General features: G+C 46.7%; 1 protein-coding gene across 2 annotated transcripts in view; it reads left to right on the plus strand.

Moving 5' to 3' along the window:
* Positions 1-27,062, plus strand: part of ENOX1 (ecto-NOX disulfide-thiol exchanger 1) — a 2,146,160-nt gene that overhangs the window by 2,090,477 nt on the left and 28,621 nt on the right. For both annotated transcript variants that reach the window (XM_069205418.1, XM_069205419.1), the window contains 2 exons: positions 3,512-3,614; positions 17,199-17,284. In XM_069205418.1, the coding sequence (XP_069061519.1) occupies positions 3,512-3,614; positions 17,199-17,284 (189 nt within the window). The remainder of the gene's footprint in view (positions 1-3,511; positions 3,615-17,198; positions 17,285-27,062) is intronic.

Below are 27,062 nucleotides of genomic sequence, written 5' to 3' on the forward strand. Positions count from 1 at the left end.
AAGAAGAAGTGGTTGGACTGAGCGTCCTTCCTGTTTTGAAGTGTCAGGGCCATCAAAGACTTCCTCTTCCAGCACCTGGACTCTCTGCTGATACTCCTGCCCTGCCAAGTGGTGCCCCATTCAGTCCCTGGGCCCTTGAAAGGTGAAGTTGGCAGAACAAGGACTGAAATCCACATACAGAACACTGTGCGGGAAAATGTTCGACGCACTACCTGCAATGTTGCTAAAAAATGACGCGCCACCTGCTTCACGGCTAGAATCGATGCTCCACTTGCATTGCGGCTGGGAGATCGACGCATCGTGGCTGGAGAGACAATGCAACACCCGCTTGTGGCTGCTGATAATGATGCAAACCCCACACAGAGTGGTTTTCTATCACCATGCAACCGGATTTCTCACGCATCGTTGCTGAGCATTAAAGTCATTGTGTACCTGTGCGGATTTGAGGTGCCCCATCCAGAAATCGGCGCATCGCTGTCTTGTGGGAGAGAAAAACGATGCATCGCCTACCTGACCGGAGAAGAAACGATGCACAGCCTCACTTGCGAGTAAGGAATGAATGCACCTCTGACTTTTCTGACACGTGTTCGCCTGTGCAGCTTTATTTTTTACGCAAACCAGGTACTTTATGTTACACCAATGTTTCCATTGTTTTCAACAGAGTAAGACTCTTATTCGTTTAAGAATTCATATATTGACTTGTGTATGTTGGATTTTTTGTTGTTTTGTTCTTGATTGATTTAGATAAATATTGCCTATTTTTCTAAACTAGTGTAGTGCCCATTTTGTAGTGTTTTCATTGTATTACTGTGTGTGTTGGTACAAATACTTTACACATTTCCTTTGAGATAAGCATGACTGCTTGTGCCAAGCTACCAAAGGGGTGAGCAGGGGTTATCTAAGTGTGTATCTACATTGCCCTGACTAGAGTGAGGGTCCCTGCTTGGACAGAGTACAAAATGACTGGCAACCAGAAACCCCATTTCCAACAAATCACTGCTGCAGTTCTAATGAAAGCAATAACCCATAGCATATGCTAATGTGGATTGATCTCTTAGGTAGGCCAGTTTTTAGGAAAAGATATTAATAAATTATGGAAGGGAGTGGGACCAAGTTTCAATTACATGAGACTTGGTCCTGCTCCAAGGCTCTTTAGCGAAGCAATGAACCTTGGAACCATAGTCGACAAAAGACTATTGCTGGTCAGCCAAGTCATCTCACTCACCTCCTCCTCGTGCTTCCACACCCTCAAGATCCTCATTAAAATCTTATGGTGGCTTTCTCTTTACACCTGCCAAACAATTACCCAAGCATCCATCACCAGCAAGCTAGAATATGAAAACACTGTTGTCATTGGACTCTCCACAAAACTCACCAAAGTGCCCCAGGCCTTTTGGACTACAGCAGGTAAGATCACACTCACCCTCCCTACAAGCACCCACATCTCCCTTTATCTTGGAGACCTCCACTGGATCCTCATGCACAAATATACACAGTTGAAATTACTCACACATACATAGAAAGCACTACACAATATGCTCCCCACCTGCCTGAATATCTCCATAAGCTTTCACACCCCCACCAGACACTTCCGCTCACCCAGCTTGCAACTGTCCCCTGCATCTGTAGATTCAGAACCGGTGGCCGCACCTTCTCATACTCGGCTTCAAAAGCCTGCAACATACTCCCCCTTCACAGGAGGGCCGCAAGATCAGTCCCTAAATTCAGAAAGAAACAGAAAACTTGGCTGTTCACATTGAACCTAGACAAGGAAGATAGCGATTTCCCCTTCTTATCAGCAACAGGATCCCCTCCTGGTTGAGATGCGCTCTTTACAAGTACACTCAACATAACATGCTGCAGTATTGGTGTGAGCTGTGGCCGAGCTTCCACAAAGTTCCACCAATGTAATTAGTAGTAAGTTAGAAGGTTTCTATGAGGAATCCCTAGCTTCTCCCCAGGAGCTTCTTACAAGCAGCAAGGCTTTCCTCAGAGAAAATTAAATGTGAGCCATGCACAGGAACACAGTTAAGAAAGTTTCAAGTACAAATTCTAATCTATTTAAAAAGACCAACATTTAGATAGAAACATGACACAAAAATTAGGGAAATCTAATAAAGGGATTAGGCGTTATGAAAGAATGAATTCTAATGTCTTTTTTAATCAAAAACAGTACTTGTGAGTAAGTTACACAGACCAATGTGCTAGCAATAACTCCCCAAAATAGCAAAAATTCCCACAAGAGAGTAGCAGTACGTATATTTTTGCCACTGAATAAAAAGGATGCTCCCCGTAAATTGTTTTTAGCATATTATGGGCCTCATTCTGACTTTGGCGGGCGGCGGAGGCCGCCCGCCAAAGTACCGCCGTCAAAAGACCGCCGCGGTAATTCTGAGTTTCCCGCTGGACTGGCGGGCGACCGCCAGAAGGCCGCCCGCCAGCCCAGCAGGAAACCCCCTTCCACGAGGATGCCGGCTCCGAATGGAGCCGGTGGAGTGGAAAGGGTGCGACGGGTGCAGTTGCACCCGTCGCGATTTTCAGTGTCTGCTATGCAGACACTGAAAATCTTGGTGGGGCCCTGTTAGGGGGCCCCTGCAGTGCCCATGCCATTGGCATGGGCACTGCAGGGGCCCCCAGGGGCCCCACGACACCCGTTACCGCCAACCAGGTTCTGGCGGTCAAAACCGCCAGAACCAGGCTGGCGGTAAGGGGGTCGGAATCCCCATGGGGGCACTGCCTGCAGCGCCGCCATGGAGGATTCCTCATGCCAGGGGAAAACCGGCGGGAAACCGCCGGTTTCCCTTTTCTGACCGCGGCTTTACCGCCGCGGTCAGAATTGGCCTGGATGCACCGCCAGCCTGTTGGCGGTGCATCCGCGGTCCCTGGCCCTGGCGGTCCATGACCGCCAGGGTCGTAATGACCCCCTCTGTCTTTTAGACACATGCGCTTCAATTGTATTAGCAAGTGTTGATGAAAAACTGGCTGGGGAAAAAACAGCCACACCTTCAGGATTCGTTTTGTGTGGTTTCCAGTTGCAGGAACTCCTCGCCACATCAGGAACCGTCCCCAATTTAAGGAAAGTCTTTGTAGTCCATAGGCCTTGGGTTCATGTTGTAAAATGGTTCCCACAGCCAGTTTCAGTTTTAAGAAAGGGCAAATGCAGTTGGGAGTTGTTTAGCATAGCACAACCGCAGAGAGATCAAAATACCACTTGTCCAAAATAATAAAATGGAAACTCTTCAGCGAAACACTGTATTAAAATGTATTTCCAATATAGTTTGTGAGGGAAACGTTGTAAGGAGAATGATGACTACATTTCACTGAAAACGGCAGCACCAGCTCTGTCCAATAAGAGCACTTTGTAAATGTCTTTCTAGTCCAACTTTATATATAGCTTATTTTCATTGGTTATGGCGTATATTAAAAATGTGGGATATTTATTCACAATAAGATTAAAATTATATTGAATCACAGCTAAGTCTGCTTAATAATATCTTCATTTCACTTTTAGGAATTCAACGGTTTTCAGAATGGACTAGTTAATCAAGATACAGAAAGTAATTCAGATAAACAAAGTCAAACAGTAACACGTGAAAAAGAAGCATTACTAATAGGTGAGAGGATATCTTACTTTACTAATCATTGTTACGGTGCCTACTGCTACAACACTTATGGAAGAGATCACAGCAGCAACACCTGTCTGTGGCCTTTTATAGCTATTTCAGCTAATATGTCTTGATTTTATGGGCATGATATCTTCAACTAAATATGCCTTTCTTATTCCCTTTAGCATATTTTGTACTTCTATCTCCTTATTTTCATTCATCTCGCTTTGCTTTACATATTTGCAAATACCTCTAGACTATTTCCTCTTCACTGGGTTACTTCAGCTTCTCGAGTGTCTCAGAACGTTCAAAAGTATTGATAAGTGCTTCAGTACCCCGTATAGGGGTAGTCAGCATCAGTGCTTTAAATGGAAAAATAGAAGTGCAGGTACTCTGTACTAGAGTACCTGCTTGTTTCTGAGAAGTGCCGGTACTCTCCAATTAAAAGTATTACGTTTTTCTTGAGATATGCCGGTACTCTCCCTCGCAAAATAAAAAAGTGCCTGTACTCAGTACCGGAGAGTACCGGCCCATTTAAAGCACTGGTTTCAGCATTAAATAAGTGTTGCAATACAATACAATACAATATCATCCAATATTAAATGTAGTCTATACCCAACAGTGCTTGATGTTTTTACGTCTCTCCTACACAGCGCATGTGCTGTACTGGGAGATGTATTGTTTACAGTTCAGTGAGTTTAGAACCCGCCCATACCAAACCATTAGTTGTTTTTGTTGTCACTCTCATTAGCAATGTTTCAATTACTTAGCCTTTGTAGGCTTCCCTTACTTTCTTCTGTTAGCTACTCCCTGGACCATTGACATGGTAAATGTGTTCTTTCTTGTCTATTATTTCCTCATCTTTCTGCATTGCACCATTTTTATTATAAGCGTTTCACTATTATTCTTGGATGTGTAATGTGCTTTCCTACATCTTTTAACACAGGCATATGGCTTCCTATTTATGTTGCTTCCACTCTATCTGCCGTCTCTATTGCCACTTTAGTCACTTAAATCCACAACTGTACTACTCTGTGCCACTCTACTCTGTGCCGCTCACACTGCACCCCACATCACACCACTCTATGACACTCCATTTTAATCTAAACCACTCTATGCCACTCTACTCTATGCCACTTCACTCTAATCTACACTACTCTACACCACTCTATGCCACTCTGTGCCACTCTGCTCTATGTGACTCCACTCTAATCTGCTCCAATCTTCTCTACTCTATGTCACTCTATGCCCCTCACCTCTACTCTCAACAGTCCACTCTGTGCCACTCCACTCCATGCTACTCTACCCCACTCTATTCTACTTTATGCCTCTCAATTCAACATACTGGAACTCTATGGCACTTTATGCCATTCCATTCTTTGCCTATGTACTCTATACCATTCTCTATTCCACTCAATGCCACATCACTTTACTCTATGCCACTCTAGCCCAGTCCAGTCTATGCCTCTCTACTCCACTCTATGCCAATTCACTTCATGCCACTCAACTCCACTCCACCCCACTGTACACTACTCTACTCTATGCCACTCTACTCCACTCCACTATATGCCACTCCACTCTTTTCTGTGCCCCTCTACTCCACTCTGTGCCACTCAACTCCACTCTACTATACTTTATGCCACTTTTCTGTCTGCCTCTCTACTATGCGACTCCATTCCACTCTTATCTACACCATTCCATGCCTCTCCACGCTATACCACATTACTCTATCCCACTCCATGCAACTCCACTTGACACAAATGCACTCTATGCCACTCTACACTATGCCACACTATGCCACTCCACTGTACACCACTCCGCTCTAAGCCACTCTCCTCCACACCACTTTACGCTATGTCACTCTACTTTACACCAAAATACACCATGCCTCTCTACTACACTTCACTCTACTGCACACTACTCTTCCCTGTGCTACTCTACTCCACTCCATCCACCTCTATGTCACTTTAATCCATGATCTGTTCTTTCTGCATTTGTTGCCCTAAGTGGGATGTGTGTGCTCAGACGTGGGTTCTGTGCTTGCTATGCCACCAGATTCAAGCTAGCCTGGATGATGAGGGGTGATACCCCGAAACCAGTCCCACAATGCTTATTTCCAGTCCAGGAAGGACTTTGCCTGGCACCTCAGGCTGGACTGTTCCCATAGAAGCAGGGTCAAGAACTAATTTGCATATGACTGGGTCCATACTGGATTGGTGTGGCAATCAAAAAAACAATGGATTTAGGCCCAGATCTGTGACTTGGAGCGAATGTTTGACATTCCATCCATTATCTGTTATCACGCCCACAACCTAGGAATCATCCTCGAATCGTCCCCATCAATGACCCGACAGGTAAACGCAGTCACCTCTTCTTGCATGCACATCCTCTGTCAACTCTGCAAATTCTTCAAATGAATCCTGGTCGACTGCCGCAAGATAATCACCCATGCCCTAGTCACTAGCAAGCTTGACTACGGCAACGCACTCTACGTCGGCACCACAACAAAGAACATCAGGAAACTACAACTCATCCAAAACACCACCACCAGACTCGTCCTGAACCTCCCCTGCCAGGAACACAGCTCCCAAAACCTGAGGATCCTCCATTTGCTCCCAGTGGAGAAGCAAATCAACTTGAAACTGCTCACCCACACCTACAAGGCCCTTCATAACATCGGACCGGACTACCTGAACCATTGCATCTCAATCCATAACACTGCCAGCCCCCTCTGCTCCGCCTAGCAGGCGCTAGCCACAATCCCACGCATCCGGAAAACCACCACCAGAGGAAGATCTTTCACCTACTTAGCAGCCTAAAGCTGGAACAACCTGCCCACGCACCTCAGACAAAGCCAATCACTCACCATCTTCAGGAAGAACCTCAAGTCATGGCTCTTCAAGTGAGGCCCAGACCCACCACCAGTGCCTTGAGACCCTTACAGGTGAGTAGCTGCACTTTATAAAACTTGATTGATTTGTTAATCTGTTCTTTTCACTTTTATCTATGCCGCTTTAATCTACATCACTCTGCCGTTCCTCACTCTACTCTGTTCTGTGCCACTGTACGTCACTCTATGCCATTCCACTTTACGTGACTCTACGCCACTTTACTGTCCCTCCACTCCACTTCACTCTATGCTACTCTACTTTACACTACTCAACTCTATGCTACTCCACTCAATGCCACTCCTCTCCACTAAATGCCCCTCTGCAGCACTGTACAGCACTCCACTCAACTCTATGCTAGTCTACTCTACACCACCCTACTCTGCACCACTCCACTCTATGTCACTACATGCCAGTCCACTCCACACAATTGCAGTCTATGCCAATCCAATATACAGTACTCTATACTATGCAACAATACACCACTCCACTTTACTCCACTTTACTCCACACCACTCCACACCACTTTACTCTCCAGAACTCTACACTACTCCACTTTATGCCAAGTTACACCACCCCACAATCTTCTAGATTCCACTCTACCCCTCTATGCCACTTTAATCTATTCTACTGAATTGTATGCCACTCAACTCTTGTCACTCCACTCTACTCTGCAACTGTATGCCACTCTACTCTGTGCCTCTTCTCTCTACTCTACTCCACTCTATGTCACTCTACTCTACACCACTCTGAGCTTTTCCACTCCATAGCACTCCCCTCCACAAAATGCCACTCTACAGCACTGTACAGCACTCCACTCCACTCTAGACCACACTCCTCTATACCACTCCACTCTGTCACTCCAGTCCAGTCCACTCCACACAGTTGCAGCCTATACCAATCCAATCTACACAACTCTACACAATGCCACTCTGCACCTCTCTACTCTACACCACACCACTTTAGACCACATTACTCCACACCACAGCAGTCCACACCACTCTACTCTGCACAACTCTACATCACTCTACCTTTCACTGTTACACCGCCCCACCCTACTACATGTCACTGTACTGTATGCTTTTTGACTCTACTCCAAACCCTCTATGCTACTTTAACCTATGCCACTTAAATCTATGCCACAGTACTCTATGTTTCTCTGCTCTACTCTATGCAGTTGTATGCCACTCTACTGTGTGCCCCTCCGCTTTATGCAACTCCACCATATGCACTTTATGCCTTTCCACTCTACACTAATCCACTCCACTCTACGTCAATCCACTCTATGCCACTCCACTCTATGCCACTTCACTCCACACAATGCCACTCTTTGGCACTGTATGCCAGTCCACTACTCTACTCTACACCACTTTGTACCACTCTACCCCACTCAACTCAACGCCATTCTGCTTTACACCACTCGACTGTATGCCAATACCCTCTACTCTGCACCACTCCATTTTACTCTACGCCACTCCACTTCACACAGTTCCACTCTATGGCACTCTACGCCACTCTGCTACAGGCCATTAAAGTCTATGTCACTCTTGTCATTCCATTCTATGCCACTCTACTCTATACCACTCCACTCCTCTCTCTGCCACTCTACTCTATGCTACTTCACTCTATGCCACACTACTCTGCGCTACTCTAGTTGACACCGCTCCACTCTGTGCCACTCCACTCTTCTCTATGCCATTCCACTGTACTCTACGCCACTAGACTTCACACAATGCTGCTCTGACACTCTACTCTATGCCATCTATGCCATTCCACTCTATTCCACTCTACTCTGTGCCACCCCACTCTAGGCAACTGTACTCTACACCGATCCATGGCACTCCAAGCCACTTTAGGCCACTCCACTCTACTCTATGCCACTCCACTTCACACAGTGCCACTCTGTGACACCCTAAGCCACTCAGCACCACTCCACCCTACTCTAAACCACTCTATGCCACTCCACTTCATGCCACTCTATGCCACTTCACTTCACTCTGTGCCACTCTACTCTTTTCAACTCCACTTTATGCCACTGCACTCTATGCCAATCTTTGCCACTTTATGCCACTCTCTGCCACTCCATACTACGCTACACCACTCCATGCCACTCCACTCTATGGCATTCCATTCTATGCCACTGTACTCTATGCCATTGTACTTTATGCCAATCCACTCTGACACTCTACTCTATGACACACCACTCCACTGTATGTAATTCCACTCTATGCCACTCTACACCACTCGACGCAACTGTGTGCCACACCACTTTATGCCACTGCACTCTCCTTTACATGACTTTACTCTTAAACCACTCTACTTTACACCACTCACTCTATACCACTCCACTCTATGCCACTCTGCACCACTCTATGTCACTCCACGCCACTCTATACCACTCCACTCCACCATACTCCATTACACACAATGGCACTCTAGAGCACTCTATGCCACTCTTCTCTTTGCCACTGTACACCTGTGCACTCTTCTCTACACTACTCTACTCTATGCCTCTCACCTCTAATCTTTGCCACTCTATCCTATGCCACTGCACACCAGACCATTCCATTCCACGCCACTCTACTCTACTCCACTTCTCTATATGCCACTCTTCTCTGTGCCCCCTACGCAATCTACTGTATGCCATTCTACTCCATACCACTTTGTCACTCAATTCAACACTACTCCAGTCTATATTATTCTACTCTATGGCACTCTACTTTACTCTCTCTACACCAATCCACTCAAGTCTAAGCCACTCTATGCCACACCACTATATCCTACGCACCTGTACTACCCCACTCCACTTTATGCCTTTTCACTCTATACCATGCCACTCCACTCTATGCTACTCTACTCTATGCCACTCTACTCTATGCCACTCCAATCCATGCCACTCAGCTCCACACAATGGCACTCTGTGGTACTGTACACCACCCCTCTCTACACCACTCTACTCTACACCATTCTTCTTTACATTGATCCACTTTATGCCACTCCTCTCTACTCTGCATCACTCTACTCTACTCTATGCCGCTCAACTTCACACAGTGACACTCTATGACACTCTACACCACTCCACTCGATACCACATTACTCTATGCCACTCTGCTCTATGCCTCTCTACTCTACACCACTTAACTCTTTGCCACTCTACTCTTCACCACTCCCCTTCACTCTGTGCCGCTCTACTCTGTGCCACCCTACACTATGTCATGCTAGTCTACACCACTCTACTTGACACCCTCCACAATATTCCACCCCACTCTTCTCTATATCACTCCACTCTAATCTACAAGACTCCACTTCACACAGTGCCACTCTGACACTCTACACTACACCATTTTATGCCATTCCACTGTATGACACTCCACTCTTTGCCACTCTATTCTACACCACTTTACTCTGCACTAATCCACAGAACTCCATGCCACTATAGACCACTCCACACCACTCCACCCTACACCATTCCTCACCACTCCACTCTATGCCGCTCTACTCTATGCCACTGCACGCCACTCTACACCACTCCACTCTATGCCACTCTACTCCATGCCACTTTGTGCCATGCCACTCTACGCCAGTACACTCTACTCTGTTCCCCTCTACTCTACGCCACTCTACTCTACACCACTCCACTCTATGCCACTCCTCTCTACACCACTCCACTCTAGTCTGTTCCACTACACTCCACACAGTGCCACTCTACAACACTGTATGCCACTCCCTACCACTCCACTCTACGCTGCTCTATTCTACACCACTCTACTCTCTACCACACTATACAACTCCACTCCATGCCACTACACCCCATGCCACTGTACTCTATGGCAATCTACACTACTCCATGTCACTCTACGCCACTCAATGCCATGCCACTCTACTCTGTGCCACTCTGCTCTACTCCACTCCAAGACACTCCACTGCATGCCACTCTACTTACACTGTTCTATTTCATGCCAATTTACGTCACTCCAGTCTACACCTCCCCAGTCCATATCAATCTGTTCTACTTTACTTCACTCTATATCACTTCACTCAGGTCTAAGCCACTCTGAGCCACTCCACTCCACTGTCTAAGCCACTCTACGCCACACCACTATACTCAACGCACCTGTACCTGTAGTACCACTGTACTTTAATCCTGTCCATGCCACTCCACTCCATACAATGCACCCTACAACACTATGCCACTCCACTTTATGCCACTCTAATATACATCACTCTACTCTACATCACTTTGCTCCATGCCACTTTACCCCACTCCATGCCACTTCACTGTACACCACTTGATTCCAGTCTATGCTGCTCTATTCTATGTTATTCTATGCTACTCGGCTCTGATCCACTCCAGTCTATGCCAATCTATGCCACTGTACTCCATGATAGTCTATTGTATGCCACTCTCTTGTACGCCACTCCAGTGAATGCCAGCCCACTCTATGACACTCCACTTTATGCCACTCTACTGTACACCACTCCACCCTATGACACTCCACTCTACGCTGCTCCACACCACTCCACTCTACGTCACTTCAGTCTATGCGACTCTCCTCTATTCCACTCTACTGTATGCCAAACAACTAACTTTTAGTCATGCTGAGCAGTAGCTTTATTGTTGTACAATCTAGCTAAAAGATATTGGCAAAGCCAATAGCGCTTACATGGACAAGACATATTGGCTTATGCAGTGCTTGTTTGAGCTTGCCTATACTTGGTGATGAGAGCCAATTTGCATGGGGCATGCCATAGGCAACTACAGTTGTACTCAATTAGTCCTCCTGCTATGAATGCTAATTTTCTTTGAAAATAAAACAAAGGACACTTTAAAAGAAACACCAGGATATGGCTATTTTGGGAAGCCTTAGCAAGCGTCCAGGCGACTCATCTGCTGAAGTGGGGTAGATCCAAGTGGAACTCTGTCTCAACTGAAAAGGTGGCCACAGGCATCTGCGTTACCATGAGGGGCTTTCAGTTTTACAGGTGTGTGAAGTAATGTCTGCCTCACACATCTTTGAAATGCACCACAGAAACGTGGTGTCAAGCACAATAACATTCTTCTTACCTTCTTTTTCTACTTAGAGCTAAGATCAATTACCGGGCAAAAAAGGGCAGCAGTGACTATTTTTATCCTATGGGATTACTTTGTGGAGCAGTGGCCAGCCTCGCTGAGACTGAGTGCATTTATAAATCAGTATTTGTCCTGGCATTGTAGCTTGACAGAAATACTTACCATCCACATTTTGGGGAGTCACAAATATGACATATTAGGGCTCCCAATGTTTCAACCATTTCAGTCCACTTCTGAAAAATGTACTGTATTCTTTCTACGTATTCTATCCATGAGAATTTGATTGTGTATGCTGTTAATGTAACCACAGGACTAACTGCACATTTTCTTCTACAATTGAAGAGTTCATCGGGTTAGCCATAAACAATGTTATTCCTAATCAGACATTACTTATAGAAAGTATAGCTGCTGTCTTCTTTATAGACAGGGACAGATCTAGGCCCTCCCTGGCTCATACCTGCTTTTAAACATAAGTCTAGTACAAACATTCTCTAATACTTCATATTACAGTGGTCTAATGAAACATTAATGTATGCGTAATATATGTTTCAACATTCTAGACAGTACTATAATGAATAAATTGTGGTTATTGTGAAACTAGTCAAGAACGAATGGGTAACTTTGCATGACGTATTGTGCGACACCAAGTGATATATAATGAGTATGTAACAATCTAAAAATCCCAGTTTAGGTGCACTTGCATTTCTAGTTATCATATGTCTATATACTTATTCATAAAACTTCTTTATGAGTGGCTATTTAATTCCATTGGGACTGATACTTGCATTCATTGGGACTTTGTGGGACCTTCTGTGATAAGGTTGCAGGGTTCTTTCAAATTAAAACTTGCTGATACACTCTGATTTTCCCGCGCATTTCTTGAATCTCGCAAATTACGTTGAGGCAGATGGAGGGGTTCATAGTGAGTTGTCTCTGGCTAGGTTTGTAGGTTTGCTCCACTTCCATCTGATAGGATCAAGTGTCATCTTGCGGCGATTGCTGCTGGCTCTCTGGATGATCCCTGTCCGCCTCAGGTGCTACAGCTGGCCCCTGATCTTATTTCTGAGGTTCTGGAAGCTATTTTAGCAGAAGTGGTGGATTCAGGGGTGTTCCCTCGACTTCAAAAAAGGTGGTTGTTATACCTCTGAAAAAGAAACCTGGGGGAGACTCCAGCAATCTTAAAAATCTTTGCCCTATCTCACTCCTGCCTGCCCCAGCTAATATTGTAGAAAAGCACATAAATTAAGAACTAGCCAACTGTCTCTTGGTGAATGGATGTCTTGATCCCTTACAACACGGGATTTGACAATATCATAGCACAGAACCCGCCCTTATTGCCCATTCTGATTCCATATGTAGACAAGTGGGCCAGTGGGGAGTAGCTATTCTGGTACTTTTGGATCTGTCTGGCACATTGATCACCATTTCCCCTCAGCTGGTGGTGCAGCAGCTGCTACAGGCATGGGTAAGAGATGTTGCTTTAGGGGTGCTAGAGTGTTTTTTGAGTGGTAGATCCATTACAGTTAGCTGCAGGGACTACAGAGCTGCTCCTTTACAGCTACCCTGTGGTGTTCCTCAAAGGTCTTCCCTTAGTCCAACCCTTTCTAACTTGTATGTAGCACCATTGGCAGAATTGTCCCATTCATGCAGACGATACGCAACTTATTGTGTCCATCACTGAGGATTGGGAAGAGGTTGCAGACAGGTTTCACAAATGCATGAGGGAAGTCAGACGATAGATGAGCCAGAATTGGTTGTTAATGACTAGGTAAAAGTCTGCGATTTTGGAATTTGGAGTGGATAGATCGATTTGGAGTAATCGTTGCTAGCCTGAATCCTGTGAGGCTTCACCATCCCCTATAACTGTTGCCAAAAACTTAGGCATCATGTTTGACAATTCCTTGACTTTTGACCTTCAGCTCAATCAATCAGTCAGTTTCTGTTCTTGGATGATTAAAATTCTAAAGAAAGTCTTACTGTTCCTTCCAAAAGATCTCAGAACACATGTGGTCCTCGTTTTCATTATATCCAGACTTGACTACTGCAATGCATTATACTTGAACATCAATCAATTTTCTGTGTATTAGCTTTAACTTATACAGAATGCAGCAGCTCGTCTGGTGATGGGACTACCCAGGTCTGCCTCTGCCAGGACAGTCTTTAAGACAGCTTCATTGGCTTCCTTTTAGGAAGAAAATTACTTTCAAAGCTCTTTGTTTGACCCACATGGCTCTCCATTCCCAGGGATCTGGATACCTTCAATCTGGGACACTCCTAACTGCCACTTAAGATTGGTTGGCTTTAGTAAGGTTCTAGTTCCCTGCTGTAAGAAAGCTAGATGGGGAAACAGGACCTTCTCCATGGCTGCGTCAGAGCTCTGGAATTCACCTCCAGAATACATTGGGAGGCTCGATGCTCATGTATCTTTTCATAAGCAACACAAAACTTGGCTTTTCTCCCAGTAGTTTGCTGTTACATCCACTCTGCTCTGTTTAAGCCACTTTCAGCACTTCGATGCCTATGGCCAGGATTCACTTTACAAATACCCCCAAGTGCAATACTGTGAAATCCACAGGCATACTGCAGACCTCGTTAATTTCACCAGAGATTTCGGGTACTGAATGAAACAATAACATGTGGTAACTTCTATGAAACATCTTATTGAAAGCCATGACAATTTCTTATAGCTGTTGAATACTGAATGAATGTTGACTGATGAGCTGAACCGATTTGGACAGCACCTTATAGCCTCCTAATTATAATGATCTGAAAAACAGTTTCTGGCCAAATAATCGCCATATTCATTAGTTGAAACACAACTTACAGATGCCTTCCAAACAATGTTTAATTTGAGCTGGTGGTTTCCGGTGGGAGGCATCAGCACTTATTTTTGGGGGTCGGCGCTTATTTTTCTGCATGAGGCATTTACTGCAAGCAAAAGACACACATGGGAAAGACGGAGGAAGAGGAAGACAGAAAAGCACCACAAAGGGAGAAAGCAGACAGCTGCAAGAGTGAGCTGAAGGAGCAGGGAGCATCACCCCCTTGCTCAGAGCCAGGCAGGGACAAATAAAATGATAATGAAACAATTTTATTATCATTTTATTTGTCACTGTCTCTCTGACAGCCATGGAACCTAGGATGGGGTGGGACAGGGCCACAGGGAGAAGGAGTGGTGGGCACTGTAAAGTGCGCATGTCCGTTTGGCTGGGCATCCGAGGCCGGCTAAACTGACATGTGCACTTAGATTTCTCCAACCTAGCTGCATTACACAGCTGGGTGGAGAAATGGCTCAGGCCAATCCCGGTGCTGCTCTCATGTTTGGTATAGCATGAGAGCAGCATCTGGATTGGGAGCCTGTGCTAGTGCCCCATTGACTGCCAGGAGGACAAGGAGCACCAAGGCGCCCGGCGCCGGGATCGGAGTGACAAGTACGTTTTTAATTTGTTATTCTTATTCCCCTAACTTCCCCACCTCCCCATCCCACTACTTTAGATTGATGGCTAAGAAGGTTTAGGATTGTGTTGCCTCAGTATTTGGTGCTCGCACATTTAATTGTAGCAGCCTCGTGTTTCAGAGGAGAGCTTTGGGCACCTGCACGTTTTCATTTACAAATTAAGCACTGCTTCTAAAGTCAAACAATACCATCAGATAGAAATTACTTTATGCCTACTTAATGAAATACGTTATCGCATTCTGGCCAGTTGGCACCAGTGTGCTCTTGTACTGGCATGGCTCAGTTCAATGACAGAAAACATGGCTGAACGCAGAAAGCTGAGCATCTCTTTCTCTCCTGTAAAAGTTGCAGACTTCCGAGCAGAAGCTGTCAACTCCTTATGCACCAGATACATTAAACATCAATAGGTGTAATAAAATAAAACGGACTCCAGGAAGCTTCTGGATCAGGCCTCAATCGTGTTACCCATGTGATTTACACTTGATGGAAACGTTAGTTTACAAATGCCGGAAGGCTGGGGTGCGTATACCAGGCCTCTAGGGCGTTCCGAATCCGCGCAGTTTAAGGATTGTCAACGAGGCAGACTGAATGCCTTATACCTTCAGTACTTGTTATCGAAAATATGCATGTGTTTAAATGAACACGCACTTCCACTAAATTGAACCAACCAGAAAGTGCAGGCTCAGGGGATATTTTTGCTGTGGTTCCTCAGTCTAGTAAATAGCTCTGGGATTGAGAGGTTTGCTCTTTTGAATACTGGGATGAAATGAAGCTGCTATTGTGCTTTATTTTCCGAATGATTGGATGCAGAAGGGCAACCACATCCTCCAGGTATGAGGTGTTACAAAGGAGCGTCAGAGTGGCCTAGAATGTGCAGATTTTTGTCGATATGCTAATGTAATTTCACATCCTTCAACACACACTTTATTTACCATGTCTCCTTCATTTGAGAGATTGCGCGGGGGTGTCTTGGTGATGCGGAGCTGGAAGGAGCTGAACATATTCAGGCTAAATCCTTCAGTTCACATCTCATAAAATATTGACCTACACAAGAAGGTCCATTTCTCTCACTGTTCTAGCTGCAGCAAAGGAGGGGTTGGGGGGGGGGGAGGGGGGGGTTGAAGGTGAGGACATCCTATAATATTAATTCAGTCAGTGCTTTGCAGGCACTTCTTTTCCACTAAGCTTCTACATTAAAAATACATCCTATTCTATTAAAACTCAGATTTACCCCCACCATTTTTTACGCAATCTTCTAAATTACAGTTACAAAACTAAAACTAATCAAAGCCAATTTCTCCTGAGCAGAAACGGGAAATTCTGCTGGACGTGGGAAGAGCTCCTTTCTGCCAGCAGTCAAGGATAATACGGATTAAACACTTTACGGCCAGCAACTAATTAATTATATCAAGAAACTTAAGTCAGTGTGATTACTGGCACATTTATGTTAAAACATTTTCACAATAGGATGTCCACCATAAGGCAAAAAATTATAACAGTTTCGTTTCAATCGCTGCAGTTTTATATTAGTAAACCAAGCATAAAATTAGTGGTTGAAATGTTTCCAAAGGTCTTCGGCAACCAGCCTTCTAGCCCTGCGCACCATCTTAGACATTCATTTGCTGACTTATAATTCTGGCCAGTACAAGTCACTTTGCTAACAGAGTGTGCTGTGCAGTCAAGTCAAGTCAAGTATTAACAAGCTTTGGCAAAACCAATAGGCCTGGATTTAATATTTCAATAAATGCAACATTAGTGCATTGGAGTCGACAGAGGTGGTCAACATTTGTAAAGTAGTCATGCAGTTCAATGCAAGCACTCAAGTGGATGCGGAAGGATATACCTAAATACCCAACAGCATTAGGTTAGAAATTAATATTCTACTGAACTAAGCCAAAACTTAACAAATTATCAAGCGAGTTGATAAAACAGGCTGGCCGAAGAAAGGCAATGATTGAAAGGGGTAGATCCAAAGCTCCTTCTATGAATCTTGTTAATAATAGGGCTGTTTTGATAGATGCATTGTAAAAAATCAGACCTGAATGCAAATCTGTTCTCTTCTGTGGAGTGTGCTGTGGTAAAAAATAATGTATTATTAGTTGCTTGACTATAACTGCTAGTTTTTTCTTAATCGTTTTTTCTCTAAATTAATTGCTGTATTTTTCTCCCTTTCGTAGGTATCATTTCAACTTTTCTGCACGTCCATCCTTTCGGTGCAAATATAGAATATATTTGGTCCTATTTGCAGCAGTTGGATTCTAGGGTAAATAACTGAACTCACTCCTTTTCATATACAGTTGTATACAAATGCTTTTATTTGCTTAATATTCACCAAGGACCATCAAAAGGGGAGGGCAGTCAGGGATGTTGGACCCCTCCTTGCACTAATTGGGGCCTGCATTCATGTTACTTACTTTTTAATTTATTTAACTATTAAGAAGCAAAAAAGCAAGCCTGATCGTTTCCTTCGTTTTTTTTCCAGACTTTATGGATTTTGCAATGAAAACAAACACTGCGAGCTGAGTAGTGCATTTTACGCTGCATCTTCAAGAATGGTTCAGGCATCATGGCTACAGCTATGTGCAAATAATTCTCCCCAACATTACCCCAAACCCCGCCCTCTGCCGCGCACTTTATCGGACAGATTAAGAAAAACATTTACAGTAGTATCACTGGATAGTCTGTCAAAGTCGCAGGCTAATCTATCTCCCATGACGCTGTATGTCTCCCCCAAACCCGGAAACCTGCTTTTGGAAAATCGATTGCTCTATGAATGGGCCATTTCTAAGGAGCATGCGTTGGTGAGTCAAGGATGGGGGCCTTAGGGTTTTTCAGCACCTCCACCAACACGTCTCAGGCTATGATCAAATCTATGGATTCCCGTCCTCATCTACCTTCCCAAAGCAAGACAACGCATTCATATTCAGCCTATCTCTCCAATCTCTACGTCTAACCAATAATCTAGATCTCCCCACTCCTTTTCCATTTCTAGTAATCTCCCTCTTTGCCATAATGAAAGCTAGTTCCTGGAACCTACTAGCGGCTTTTGTTCTTTGCTGTATGGGGGGGCTTTATTCAGAGGACAATAAGCTGGGTCATAAGTGACATAATTGGCAGTGATATCTTCCACAGTCATAGTGACCTCTTCCTAATAAAAGCTAAGGTTTGGGCAAGACCAGAACATATGAGAAAATTTCGCTCCCACTTCTCCACATCTCGGGCGTTTTGCATCTGTTGTGTGGAAAAAAAGTATTAATTCTCCCAGGTGTGAGGTATGCTTTATGTAGGACATAGATGTTTGTTAGTTTGAATCTAGTATTTCTTGATATTTCAGGAACTCTTTCCAACACAGTTGCCCAGGCAGTCTCAGCTATGGAGTCCCCTATATCTTCCTCCCAATGTGCACGCAGCCCAGTGGTGTAGCGTGGAGGGTGCAGGGGGGGCCGGCCGCACCGGGCACAACATCTTGGAAGAGACTAAATCCACGGGTTAGGGGGCGCAAATTACTTGCCTTGCCCCGGGTTAGGGGGCGCAAATTACTTGCCTTGCCCCGGGTGCTGACAACCCACGCTACGCCACTGACGCAGCCTGTTCACGGGTAGTAGCATGTCTTCTCACATGGCTCTATATAGACAGGTAACCGATTTATACGTCCCTGCTGAGGTGACATGCAAAACCTGTGTTGCGGAGGTTCTGTCAGTCCGGTTCCCCAGTATGTGCCTAGGATGGAGGTCATATTCCTCTCTAAACTCCTCAAAGGGGAGGCACACCCCATTCCTATAGAAGTCCCCCGGGTTAGTTACTCCAGCCTCTATCTATTTCGTTTGTCCATCCAGTTTCCCCAATGGGGAAGAGCCTTCAACATTCTGAGCGGTATATCAGGAGAATATGGGATCTGCATCCACAGGCTTTTCAGGCTTTTGATCCAGCAGTGCCTCAACACTCCAAATTCCACAGAATCGGCAGAGGTGGAACATTTAGGGGGTCATTATGACCCCGGCGGTCGGCGATAATGTGGCGGTAGTACCGCCAACAGGCTAGCGGTACTTACCGCCATATTATGACATTGGCGGGGTGGCTGAAGCCTAATGTACCACTCCGACTGCCATGGCGGTAACAGCCGCCGGGCTGGAGATAACATCTCCAGCCCGGCAGCCGCTATTGTGCCGCCTGCGGGATGATGACCCCGCCAAAACCATGGCAGTAGGCCCTATCAGTGACGGGGAATTGGTTCCCTGTCAGTGATTGGTGGCCCCCACCCCTCCACCTCTCCAAAGACCCCCCAGCGCCCTACCTCTTGAAAGAACTCCCACCCCCCCTACATCCATGCCCCCTTCACACACACACACATGCTGACACACACTCATTCACACATGCATACACGCATGCATATCTGTTAGAAATGGGGTTTTTGGTTGGCAGTCAGGTTACCCTCTGTCCAAGCAAGAACCCTCACTCTAGTCAGGGTAAGTCACACACAATCCAAAATTAGCCTGCGCCCACCCTCTGGTAGCTTGGCACGAGCAGTCAGGCTTAACTTAGAAGGCAATGTGTAAAGTATTTGTGCAATAAATCATACAATACCACCATATAGCACCACAAAAATACACCACACAGTGTTTAGAAAAATATATAATATTTATCTGGGTATTTTCAGGTCAAAACGATCAAAGTTGCAATATGAATTTGTAAAAATATCACTGAAAAGTGATATAAAGTGTCTTAAGTATTTAAAAAGCAAACAAAGTCTCTTTCAAGCACAAAGTACCTAGTTTCTGGTGGAAAATATCCTCAGAGGGCCACAGGAGAAGAGATACGTGGGAAAATGGTGTGTGCGTCGATTTCTCCCCAGCACACACGGACTTGCGTCGTTATTTTCCACGCGTGGAAGTCGTGCGTCGTTTTCCGGCGCGCGGACAGTCTCTTTCTGTGGATCACGGGGATTACCAGATGTCCCGGGTCTGTGCGTGGATTTTCCTGCTTGTTTTCCGGCTGCGCGTCGTTCTGCGGGGCTGCGCGTCGAAGTTTCGATCTCACGGCAGGCGTCGCGTCGATTTCTCCTTGGAAGTCGGGCAGCGTTCTCCTTGCGAGGCCGTGCGTCAAAGTTTTGGTCGTCCCAAAGGCGTTGCGTCGATCAGCGTCGGTGTGCGGCGTTTTTCTTGCCGCGGAACAAGCTGTGCGTCGAAAATTTCAGCGCACGGAGCGTCCAAGTGAAAGAGAGAAGTCTTTTTGGTCCTGAGACTTCAGGGAACAGGAGGCAAGCTCTATCCAAGCCCTTGGAGAGCACTTTCACAGCCAGGCAAGAGTTCAGCAAGGCAGCAGGCCAACAGCAAGGCAGCAGTCCTTTGTAGAAAGCAGACAGGTGAGTCCTTTGAGCAGCCAGGCAGTTCTTCTTGTCAGGATGTAGTTTCTGGTTCAGGTTTCTTCTCCAGCAAGTGTCTGATGAGGTAGGGCAGAGGCCCTGTTTTATACTAAGTTGTGCCTTTGAAGTGGGGGTGACTTCAAAGAGTGTCTAAGAAATGCACCAAGCCCCCTTTCAGTTCAATCCTGTCTGCCAGAGTCCCAGTAGGGGGTGTGGCAGTCCTTTGTATGAGGGCAGGCCCTCCACCCTCCCAGCCCAGGAAGACCCATTCAAAATGCAGATGTATGCAAGTGAGGCTGAGTACCCTGTGTTTGGGGTGTGTCTGAGTGAATGCACAAGGAGCTGTCAACTAAACCTAGCCAGACGTGGATTGAAGGGCACAACAAGATTTTAGTGCAAAGAAATGCTCACTTTCTAAAAGTGGCATTTCTAGAATAGTAATATTAAATCCAACTTCACCAGTCAGCAGGATTTTATATTACCATTCTGGCCATACTAAATATGACCTTCCTGCTCCTTTCAGATCATCAGCTGCCACTTCAACAGTGTATGAGGGCAGCCCCAATGTTAGCCTATGAAGGGAGCAGGCCTCACAGTAGTGTAAAAACGAATTTAGGAGTTTTACACTACCAGAACATATAACTACACAGGTACATGTCCTGCCTTTTACCCACACAGCACCCTGCTCTAGGGGTTACCTAGGGCGCACATTAGGGGTGACTTATATGTAGAAAAAGGGGAGTTCTAAGCTTGGCAAGTACTTTTAAATGCCAAGTCGAAGTGGCAGTGAAACTGCACACACAGGCCTTGCAATGGCAGCCCTGAGACAAGGTTAAGGGGCTACTGAAGTGGGTGGCACAACATGTGCTGCAGGCCCACTAGTAGCATTTAATCTACGGGCCCTAGGCACATACAGTGCACTCTACTAGGGACTTCTAAGTAAATTAAATAGCCAATCATGGATAAACCAATCAATAGTACAATTTACACAGAGAGCATATGCACTTTAGCACTGGTTAGCAGTGGTAAAGTGCCCAGAGGTCAAAAGCCAAAAACAACAGGTCAGAAAAAATAGGAGGAAGGAGGCAAAAAGTTTGGGGATGACCCCGTCAAAAAGCCAGGTCCAACAATATCCAATCACATGCACATCCGCACACACTTCAAAACATACACACAGACATGCATTACGATTACTATACATACACGCACTCACACTTCCATACATTCACGCATGCAGTCAACATTCAACACGCACCTGCAATCACGCACACACATACATGCACACACACCCACACACACAAACAACATCCCCCGCCCCTATCGGAGACCCGACTTACCTGGTTCCAGGGGGTCTTCTGACAGGAGACGGGACAGGGTGCTGCTACCGCCAGCAGCGCTCGCCAGCAGAACACCAGGCCGTATGATTTCTCATAATACGGCTGCCGGTGGTCTACTGGCGTGGCGCTGCTGGTGGTACCAGCGTCACCTTACCGCCATCCACTAGTATGGCCACAGCTGGATTACCGCCCTTCTTGTGGTGGAAATCCGGCTGTGGTCATAATATGCCGATGGCTGGTAGCGGCGGCGATGGTCTTTTGGCAGCCATCGCTGCAGCGATAGGCGGTTTTTAGCGCCAATGTTATAATGAAGCAGCAGTGCTGTGGCCAATTGTTCAAGTTCAGGTATCTCCGGTCTCACCACTCGTTCGGGAGTCAGTCTGCCGCCATCCACTGCGTTAGTCATTGCAGTTGTGCAGCTAGATAGTAGGTTTGAAAATCCGGGACAGCTAATCCCCGCTTCTCCACTCAATCAATCAATCAATATTTGTAAAGCGCGAATACTCGCCAGTGGGGTCTCAAGGTGCTGGTGGAGGGGAGGGGCATCATTCGAAGAGCCACATCTTGATGTTCTTCCTGAAGATGGTGAGCGATGGGCTTTGTCTGAGGTGCAGGGGGAGGTTGTTCCAGCTCTTTGCTGCAGCGTACGTGAAAGATCGTCCTCTGGTGGTGGTTTTGCGGATGCGAGGGTCGGTGCCCATGGCCATCTGGGCAGAGCACAGGGATCTGGCGGGGGTGTGGAAGGAGACACGGTGGTTCAGGTAGGCTGGTCCTGCATTGTGTATGGCCTTGTACATGTGGGTGAGAAGCTTGAAGGTGATTTGCTTCTCGACCGGTAGCCAGTGGGGGGTCCTCAAATGTTGGGAGATGTTTTCTCGGCGAGGGAGGTCCAGAATGAGTGTGGCGCCGGTGTTCTGGATGAGTTGAAGTTTTTTGATGTTCCTAGTTGAGGTGCTGGCATAGAGGGCGTTGCCGTAGTCGAGCTTGCTAGTGACAAAGGCGTGGGAGACTGTCCTGCAACAATCTGCTGGTATCCATCTGAAGATCTTCTGAAGTTTGCAGAGTGTATGCGAGCAGGAGGAGGCAACAGAGTTTACCTGGCGGGTCATGGACAGGGAGTCGAGGATGATTCCTAAGTTGCAGGCATGCTCGGTCAATGCAGGGGGGTCGCTGTGGGATGTGGGCCACCAGGAGTCGTCCCAAGCTGAAGTGGCATTTCCGAAGATGAAATCTCCATCTTGTCGGAGTTGAGCTTGAGGCAGCATTCTCTCATCCAGGTGGCGACGGCTTCCATTCCTGAGTGAAAGTTCCTTTTGGCCGTGTCCGGGTCTTCGGTGAGGGAAATAATGAGCTGTGGGTCATCAGCATATGACACAATGTTCATACCATGGCTTCTGACGATGGCAGCCAGAGGGGCCTTGTATACATTGAACAGTGTGGACTCAGTGAGGATCCTTGGGGGACTCCGCATTTGACTCATGTGGGTGTGGAAGTGTAGGGCGAGAGTCTGACCCTCTGCGTCCTCCCAAATAATAAGGAGTGGATCCATTCCAGGGCTCTTCCGCGGATTCTGATGTCATAGAGTCTGGTGCGCAGAGTGCTGTGGGAGACCATGTCGAATGCTGCTGAGAGGTCGAAGAGTATGAGTGCTGTGGTGTGGCCACAGTCTAGGGGTAATGGACGTCGTTGGTGGCTGCCAGGAGTGCTGTCTTTGTCTCAGAAGCCAGACTGGGAGCTGTCCAGGGAGTTGTTGGTCTCAATGAAATTCGGTAGCTGTGCATTGATTTCTTTCTCCAGTACTTTGACGGGGTAGGGTAGCAGCAAGATGGGCCGGAAATTGTTTAGTTCTGATGGGTCGGCCGAATGTGTCTTCAGGAGAGGGTTATTTTGGCATGTTTCCAATCCTTGGGAAATGTACCCGTGCTGATGGAGTAGTTGATTGTGTTATGGAGCTCAGGGTGATTGATGCGCTGGTTCTGATGTATAAGTGGTGCGGGCAGGGCTCTGAGGGGGCTCCGGAGTGGGTGCTGTTCATGATGTTGACTGTTTCTTCTGTGGTGATCGTGGACCAACTGTGGATGGTCTGGGTGGGTTCTGTGGGGGGGGGGTTGGTCACAGGTTCCGGTGCCAGGATTTTCCGGGAGGAAGCTGTCGTAGATGTCCTGGATCTTGTGGTGGAAAAAGGAGCGAGTTTGTCGCAGAGGTTCTGTGACAGAGGGATGTTGGTGGCTTCGGTGGGTGGATCTGTGAACTTGTTCATGACTGAGAAGAGTTCCTTAGAGTTGTGTGCGGAGGAGTTGATGCGCTCCCAGAGTGTGTTCTTCCTTGCGTTGTTGATTTTTCGTCGGTGGGCGGCGGTTGCAGCTCTGAATGAGGCAAAGTCTTCACTGGGTTGGCTCTTCCTCCATTTTTTCTCTAAACGTCTGCGGGTACGCTTTGATTCTTGGGGTTCGGTGGTGAACCAGCTGGCTTTCTTAGATACGTGTTTGGCCGATGTCAGCCGGAGAGGGGCTAGAGTGTTGGCACATTCGGTGATCCATTCTTTGAGATTGCGCCCTGCTGTGTTTGCGCTGTCAGAGGAGGGAGGGAAGTATTTGGCGAGTGATGACGTGAATTGCTTGTTGGAGATTTTGTTCCATTTCCTGTGGGGGGTCCAGGAGGTGCGAGTGCGGCTACTGGGTGCGGGGATTGTGAAGTGTATGTAGCGGTGGTCAGTCCAGTCTGGGGTGGAGATGGTCTCGATGGTGATCCGGTTGCTTGAGGTGAAGATGGGGTCCAGTGTGTGTCCTGCTATGTGTGTGGGTGTGGAGACCAGCTGTCTGAGGCCGAGGGTGGAGAGGTTGTCGAGTAGAGCAGTGGCTTTTGGGTCAGTGCGTTCCTCAAGGTGGAAATTCAAGTCGCCGAGGAGGAGGTAGTCGACTGACGCCAGGGCCTGGAGTGTAGCGATGTCTATGACATTATCTATGAAAGTTGGAAGGGGGGCCGGGTAGCTTGTACACCAGGGTGTCATGGATGGAGGTTTTGTGGTTGGAGTGGACAAGAAAGTGAAGGTGTTCCATGGTGGTGCAGTGTTCTTCTGGGACGGCCTTGACACATAGTGAGGACTTGTGTATGATGGCGAGTCCTCCACCCGGGCAGGAGGGCCGGTCCCTCCTTAGGACACTGTAACCATTGGGAATAACGATGCCTGGAAATGAGGTGGGGTTGGTCCAGGTCTCTGTAAGGAATGTGATGTCCGGTCAGGTGGTGTCGATCATGTCCCAGAGTTCGTGGTGTTTTTGTGGAGTGAGCGGATGTACAGGAGCAGGCAGTTGATGGGGTTGTGGAGGTTGTTGGTATCTTTGTGTGTGGAGAGTACCTTTGGTTTGTTGAGGCTGGCGCTGAAGTTGCAGTTCCTGCAGGTGAAAGGTCCGTGGGTGTCCTTGAGAGAGATGGTGCAGCAGTTGTTGAGACGCCCGGTGTTGAGGCGGAGGAGGCTCTCGGAGTCATAACGGAGGAAGTCCAGAGGGTGGTTTAATGGAGATCCAGGATTCCTGGCGCTGGGCGCAGCAAGGCATTGGCGGGCGCAGATGGGCTTGCCTTTAGCGCGCCTTTGGCGTGGCCGCCCTGCGGCCGCCATTAAAAAAGGGAGGGAGTGGTCATCTGGGAGGCAGAAAGGTGGGAAAGGTGCTTTCCGGGGGGGAGGGCAGAGGAAAGAAGGGAGAAAGGAAAAAGGGATAGAGAAAAACAAGGGATGATAGAAAAAAGAGGCAGAAAAAGCAAGAGTGAAAGAGCAACAGAGAGAAAGAAAAAGAAAAGGAAATACTTGTGATGGCCACTAGACCACCAGGGATGAGGCACAGGGACAAGCCTGTGGATGGAGGAGGGGCTCAAACTGAGATTCAGGACTCAGAGTCAGCCACTGGTTGGTGCAGTGTATTTAAGGTCACCCATTTGCAACCAGATCCCCATATAAATGATATTACCAGCGATTCATGTTCCCAAAAGATTGCATGTGGGATCCACACTGGTAAAACCACAAAGTAATACAACAAATGGGGTAATGCTACCATTTTGAGGAGTGCCACTCAGCCTGCAACCGAGAGAGGAGTGTCCCACAGAACTCCATACTGTGACAGAGGGCCTGGTTCGCCCTATTAATGTTACCTTTAAGAGGTCTATTGAGTCATGGATGACTCACACCCCCAAATATTGTATGCAGTTGGCCTCGCATTGCTGGAGTGCTAGGTCCTGTGGCAGTTCTGGACTGGCCTCGCTGGTAACAGGCTTGACTTTGGCCAGCTGACGCTCAGCCCGGAGAAACTCCCAAACTAATCCAGTAGCCTCCTGATGCCAGTCAAGGAGTCCACCTTATCATGGAGGAATAACAGGAGATCATCTGCATGTAGGGCTATATAGTGGGTTCAAAATCCTACAGCAATGTCCCAACAGGAATCCCTACTCCTTACATAACAGGCTATGAGCTCCATTGCCAGTGCACAGAGTAGGAGTGACAAAGGGCATCCCTGGTGAGTCCCATGCCGACATTTTAACTCTCTAAAATAATCTTTCCCATCCTATCTCTAGCTGTAGGAACTGAGTATACTAACTTGGTCCAGTCTAACGCTCCATAAGCCTGTAGAGCAGAGGTCTTCAAACTGGGGGGCGGGCCCCCCTTGGGGGGCCTCAAGTGATCCCAGGGGGGGCGCCAAACTCTGGCCAAAAGAAATATTATACAGATAACATGCCTTTGTTTTAAGCAGAAGCATGTTATTGCAGTTTTAAAAAGGTAACAGTACTTAACAGCAATGTTTAAATAGGTTTAGACCTATTTAAACATTGCCATCTTTCTAAAATAATTGTTAAAAATTCTGAGGGGGGCCCAATGATTTTTATTTTTCAACTGGGGGGGCGCGGCATTAAAAAGTTTGAAGACCACTGCTGTAGAGGAAGCTCCATTCCAGCTGTTGAATGCCTTTTCTACGTCGACTGTGAAAACTGGAGTGTCTTACTGAGTGTTAGCCACTGCTTTTTATATTGTATAAAGTTTGTGGATATTAAGTGCCGGTTATGGCCAGGAATGAATCCAGCCTTGTCTTGATAAATAAGCTTGGGCATACGAGAAAGAAGTCTAGTGGCTAGTATTCTACTAACTATTTTGTAAACACAATTTTAAAATGACAGCGATCAATAGGCCGTTTATCATGGGTGGGTTTCCCCAACTTCAAGAGTGGGACTATTAATGCTTCTTGTGTACATTTTGGGAGAATGGGGGTGAAATCCTCAGCGTATGTGGCATAACACTCCACCGGGAATCCATTGGCTCCCAGTTTCTTACCTTGGTAGGGGTTGCAAGACAGGCC

Source organism: Pleurodeles waltl, chromosome 8 (assembly GCF_031143425.1).
Source record: "Pleurodeles waltl isolate 20211129_DDA chromosome 8, aPleWal1.hap1.20221129, whole genome shotgun sequence".
Classification (NCBI taxonomy): Eukaryota; Metazoa; Chordata; class Amphibia; order Caudata; family Salamandridae; genus Pleurodeles; species Pleurodeles waltl.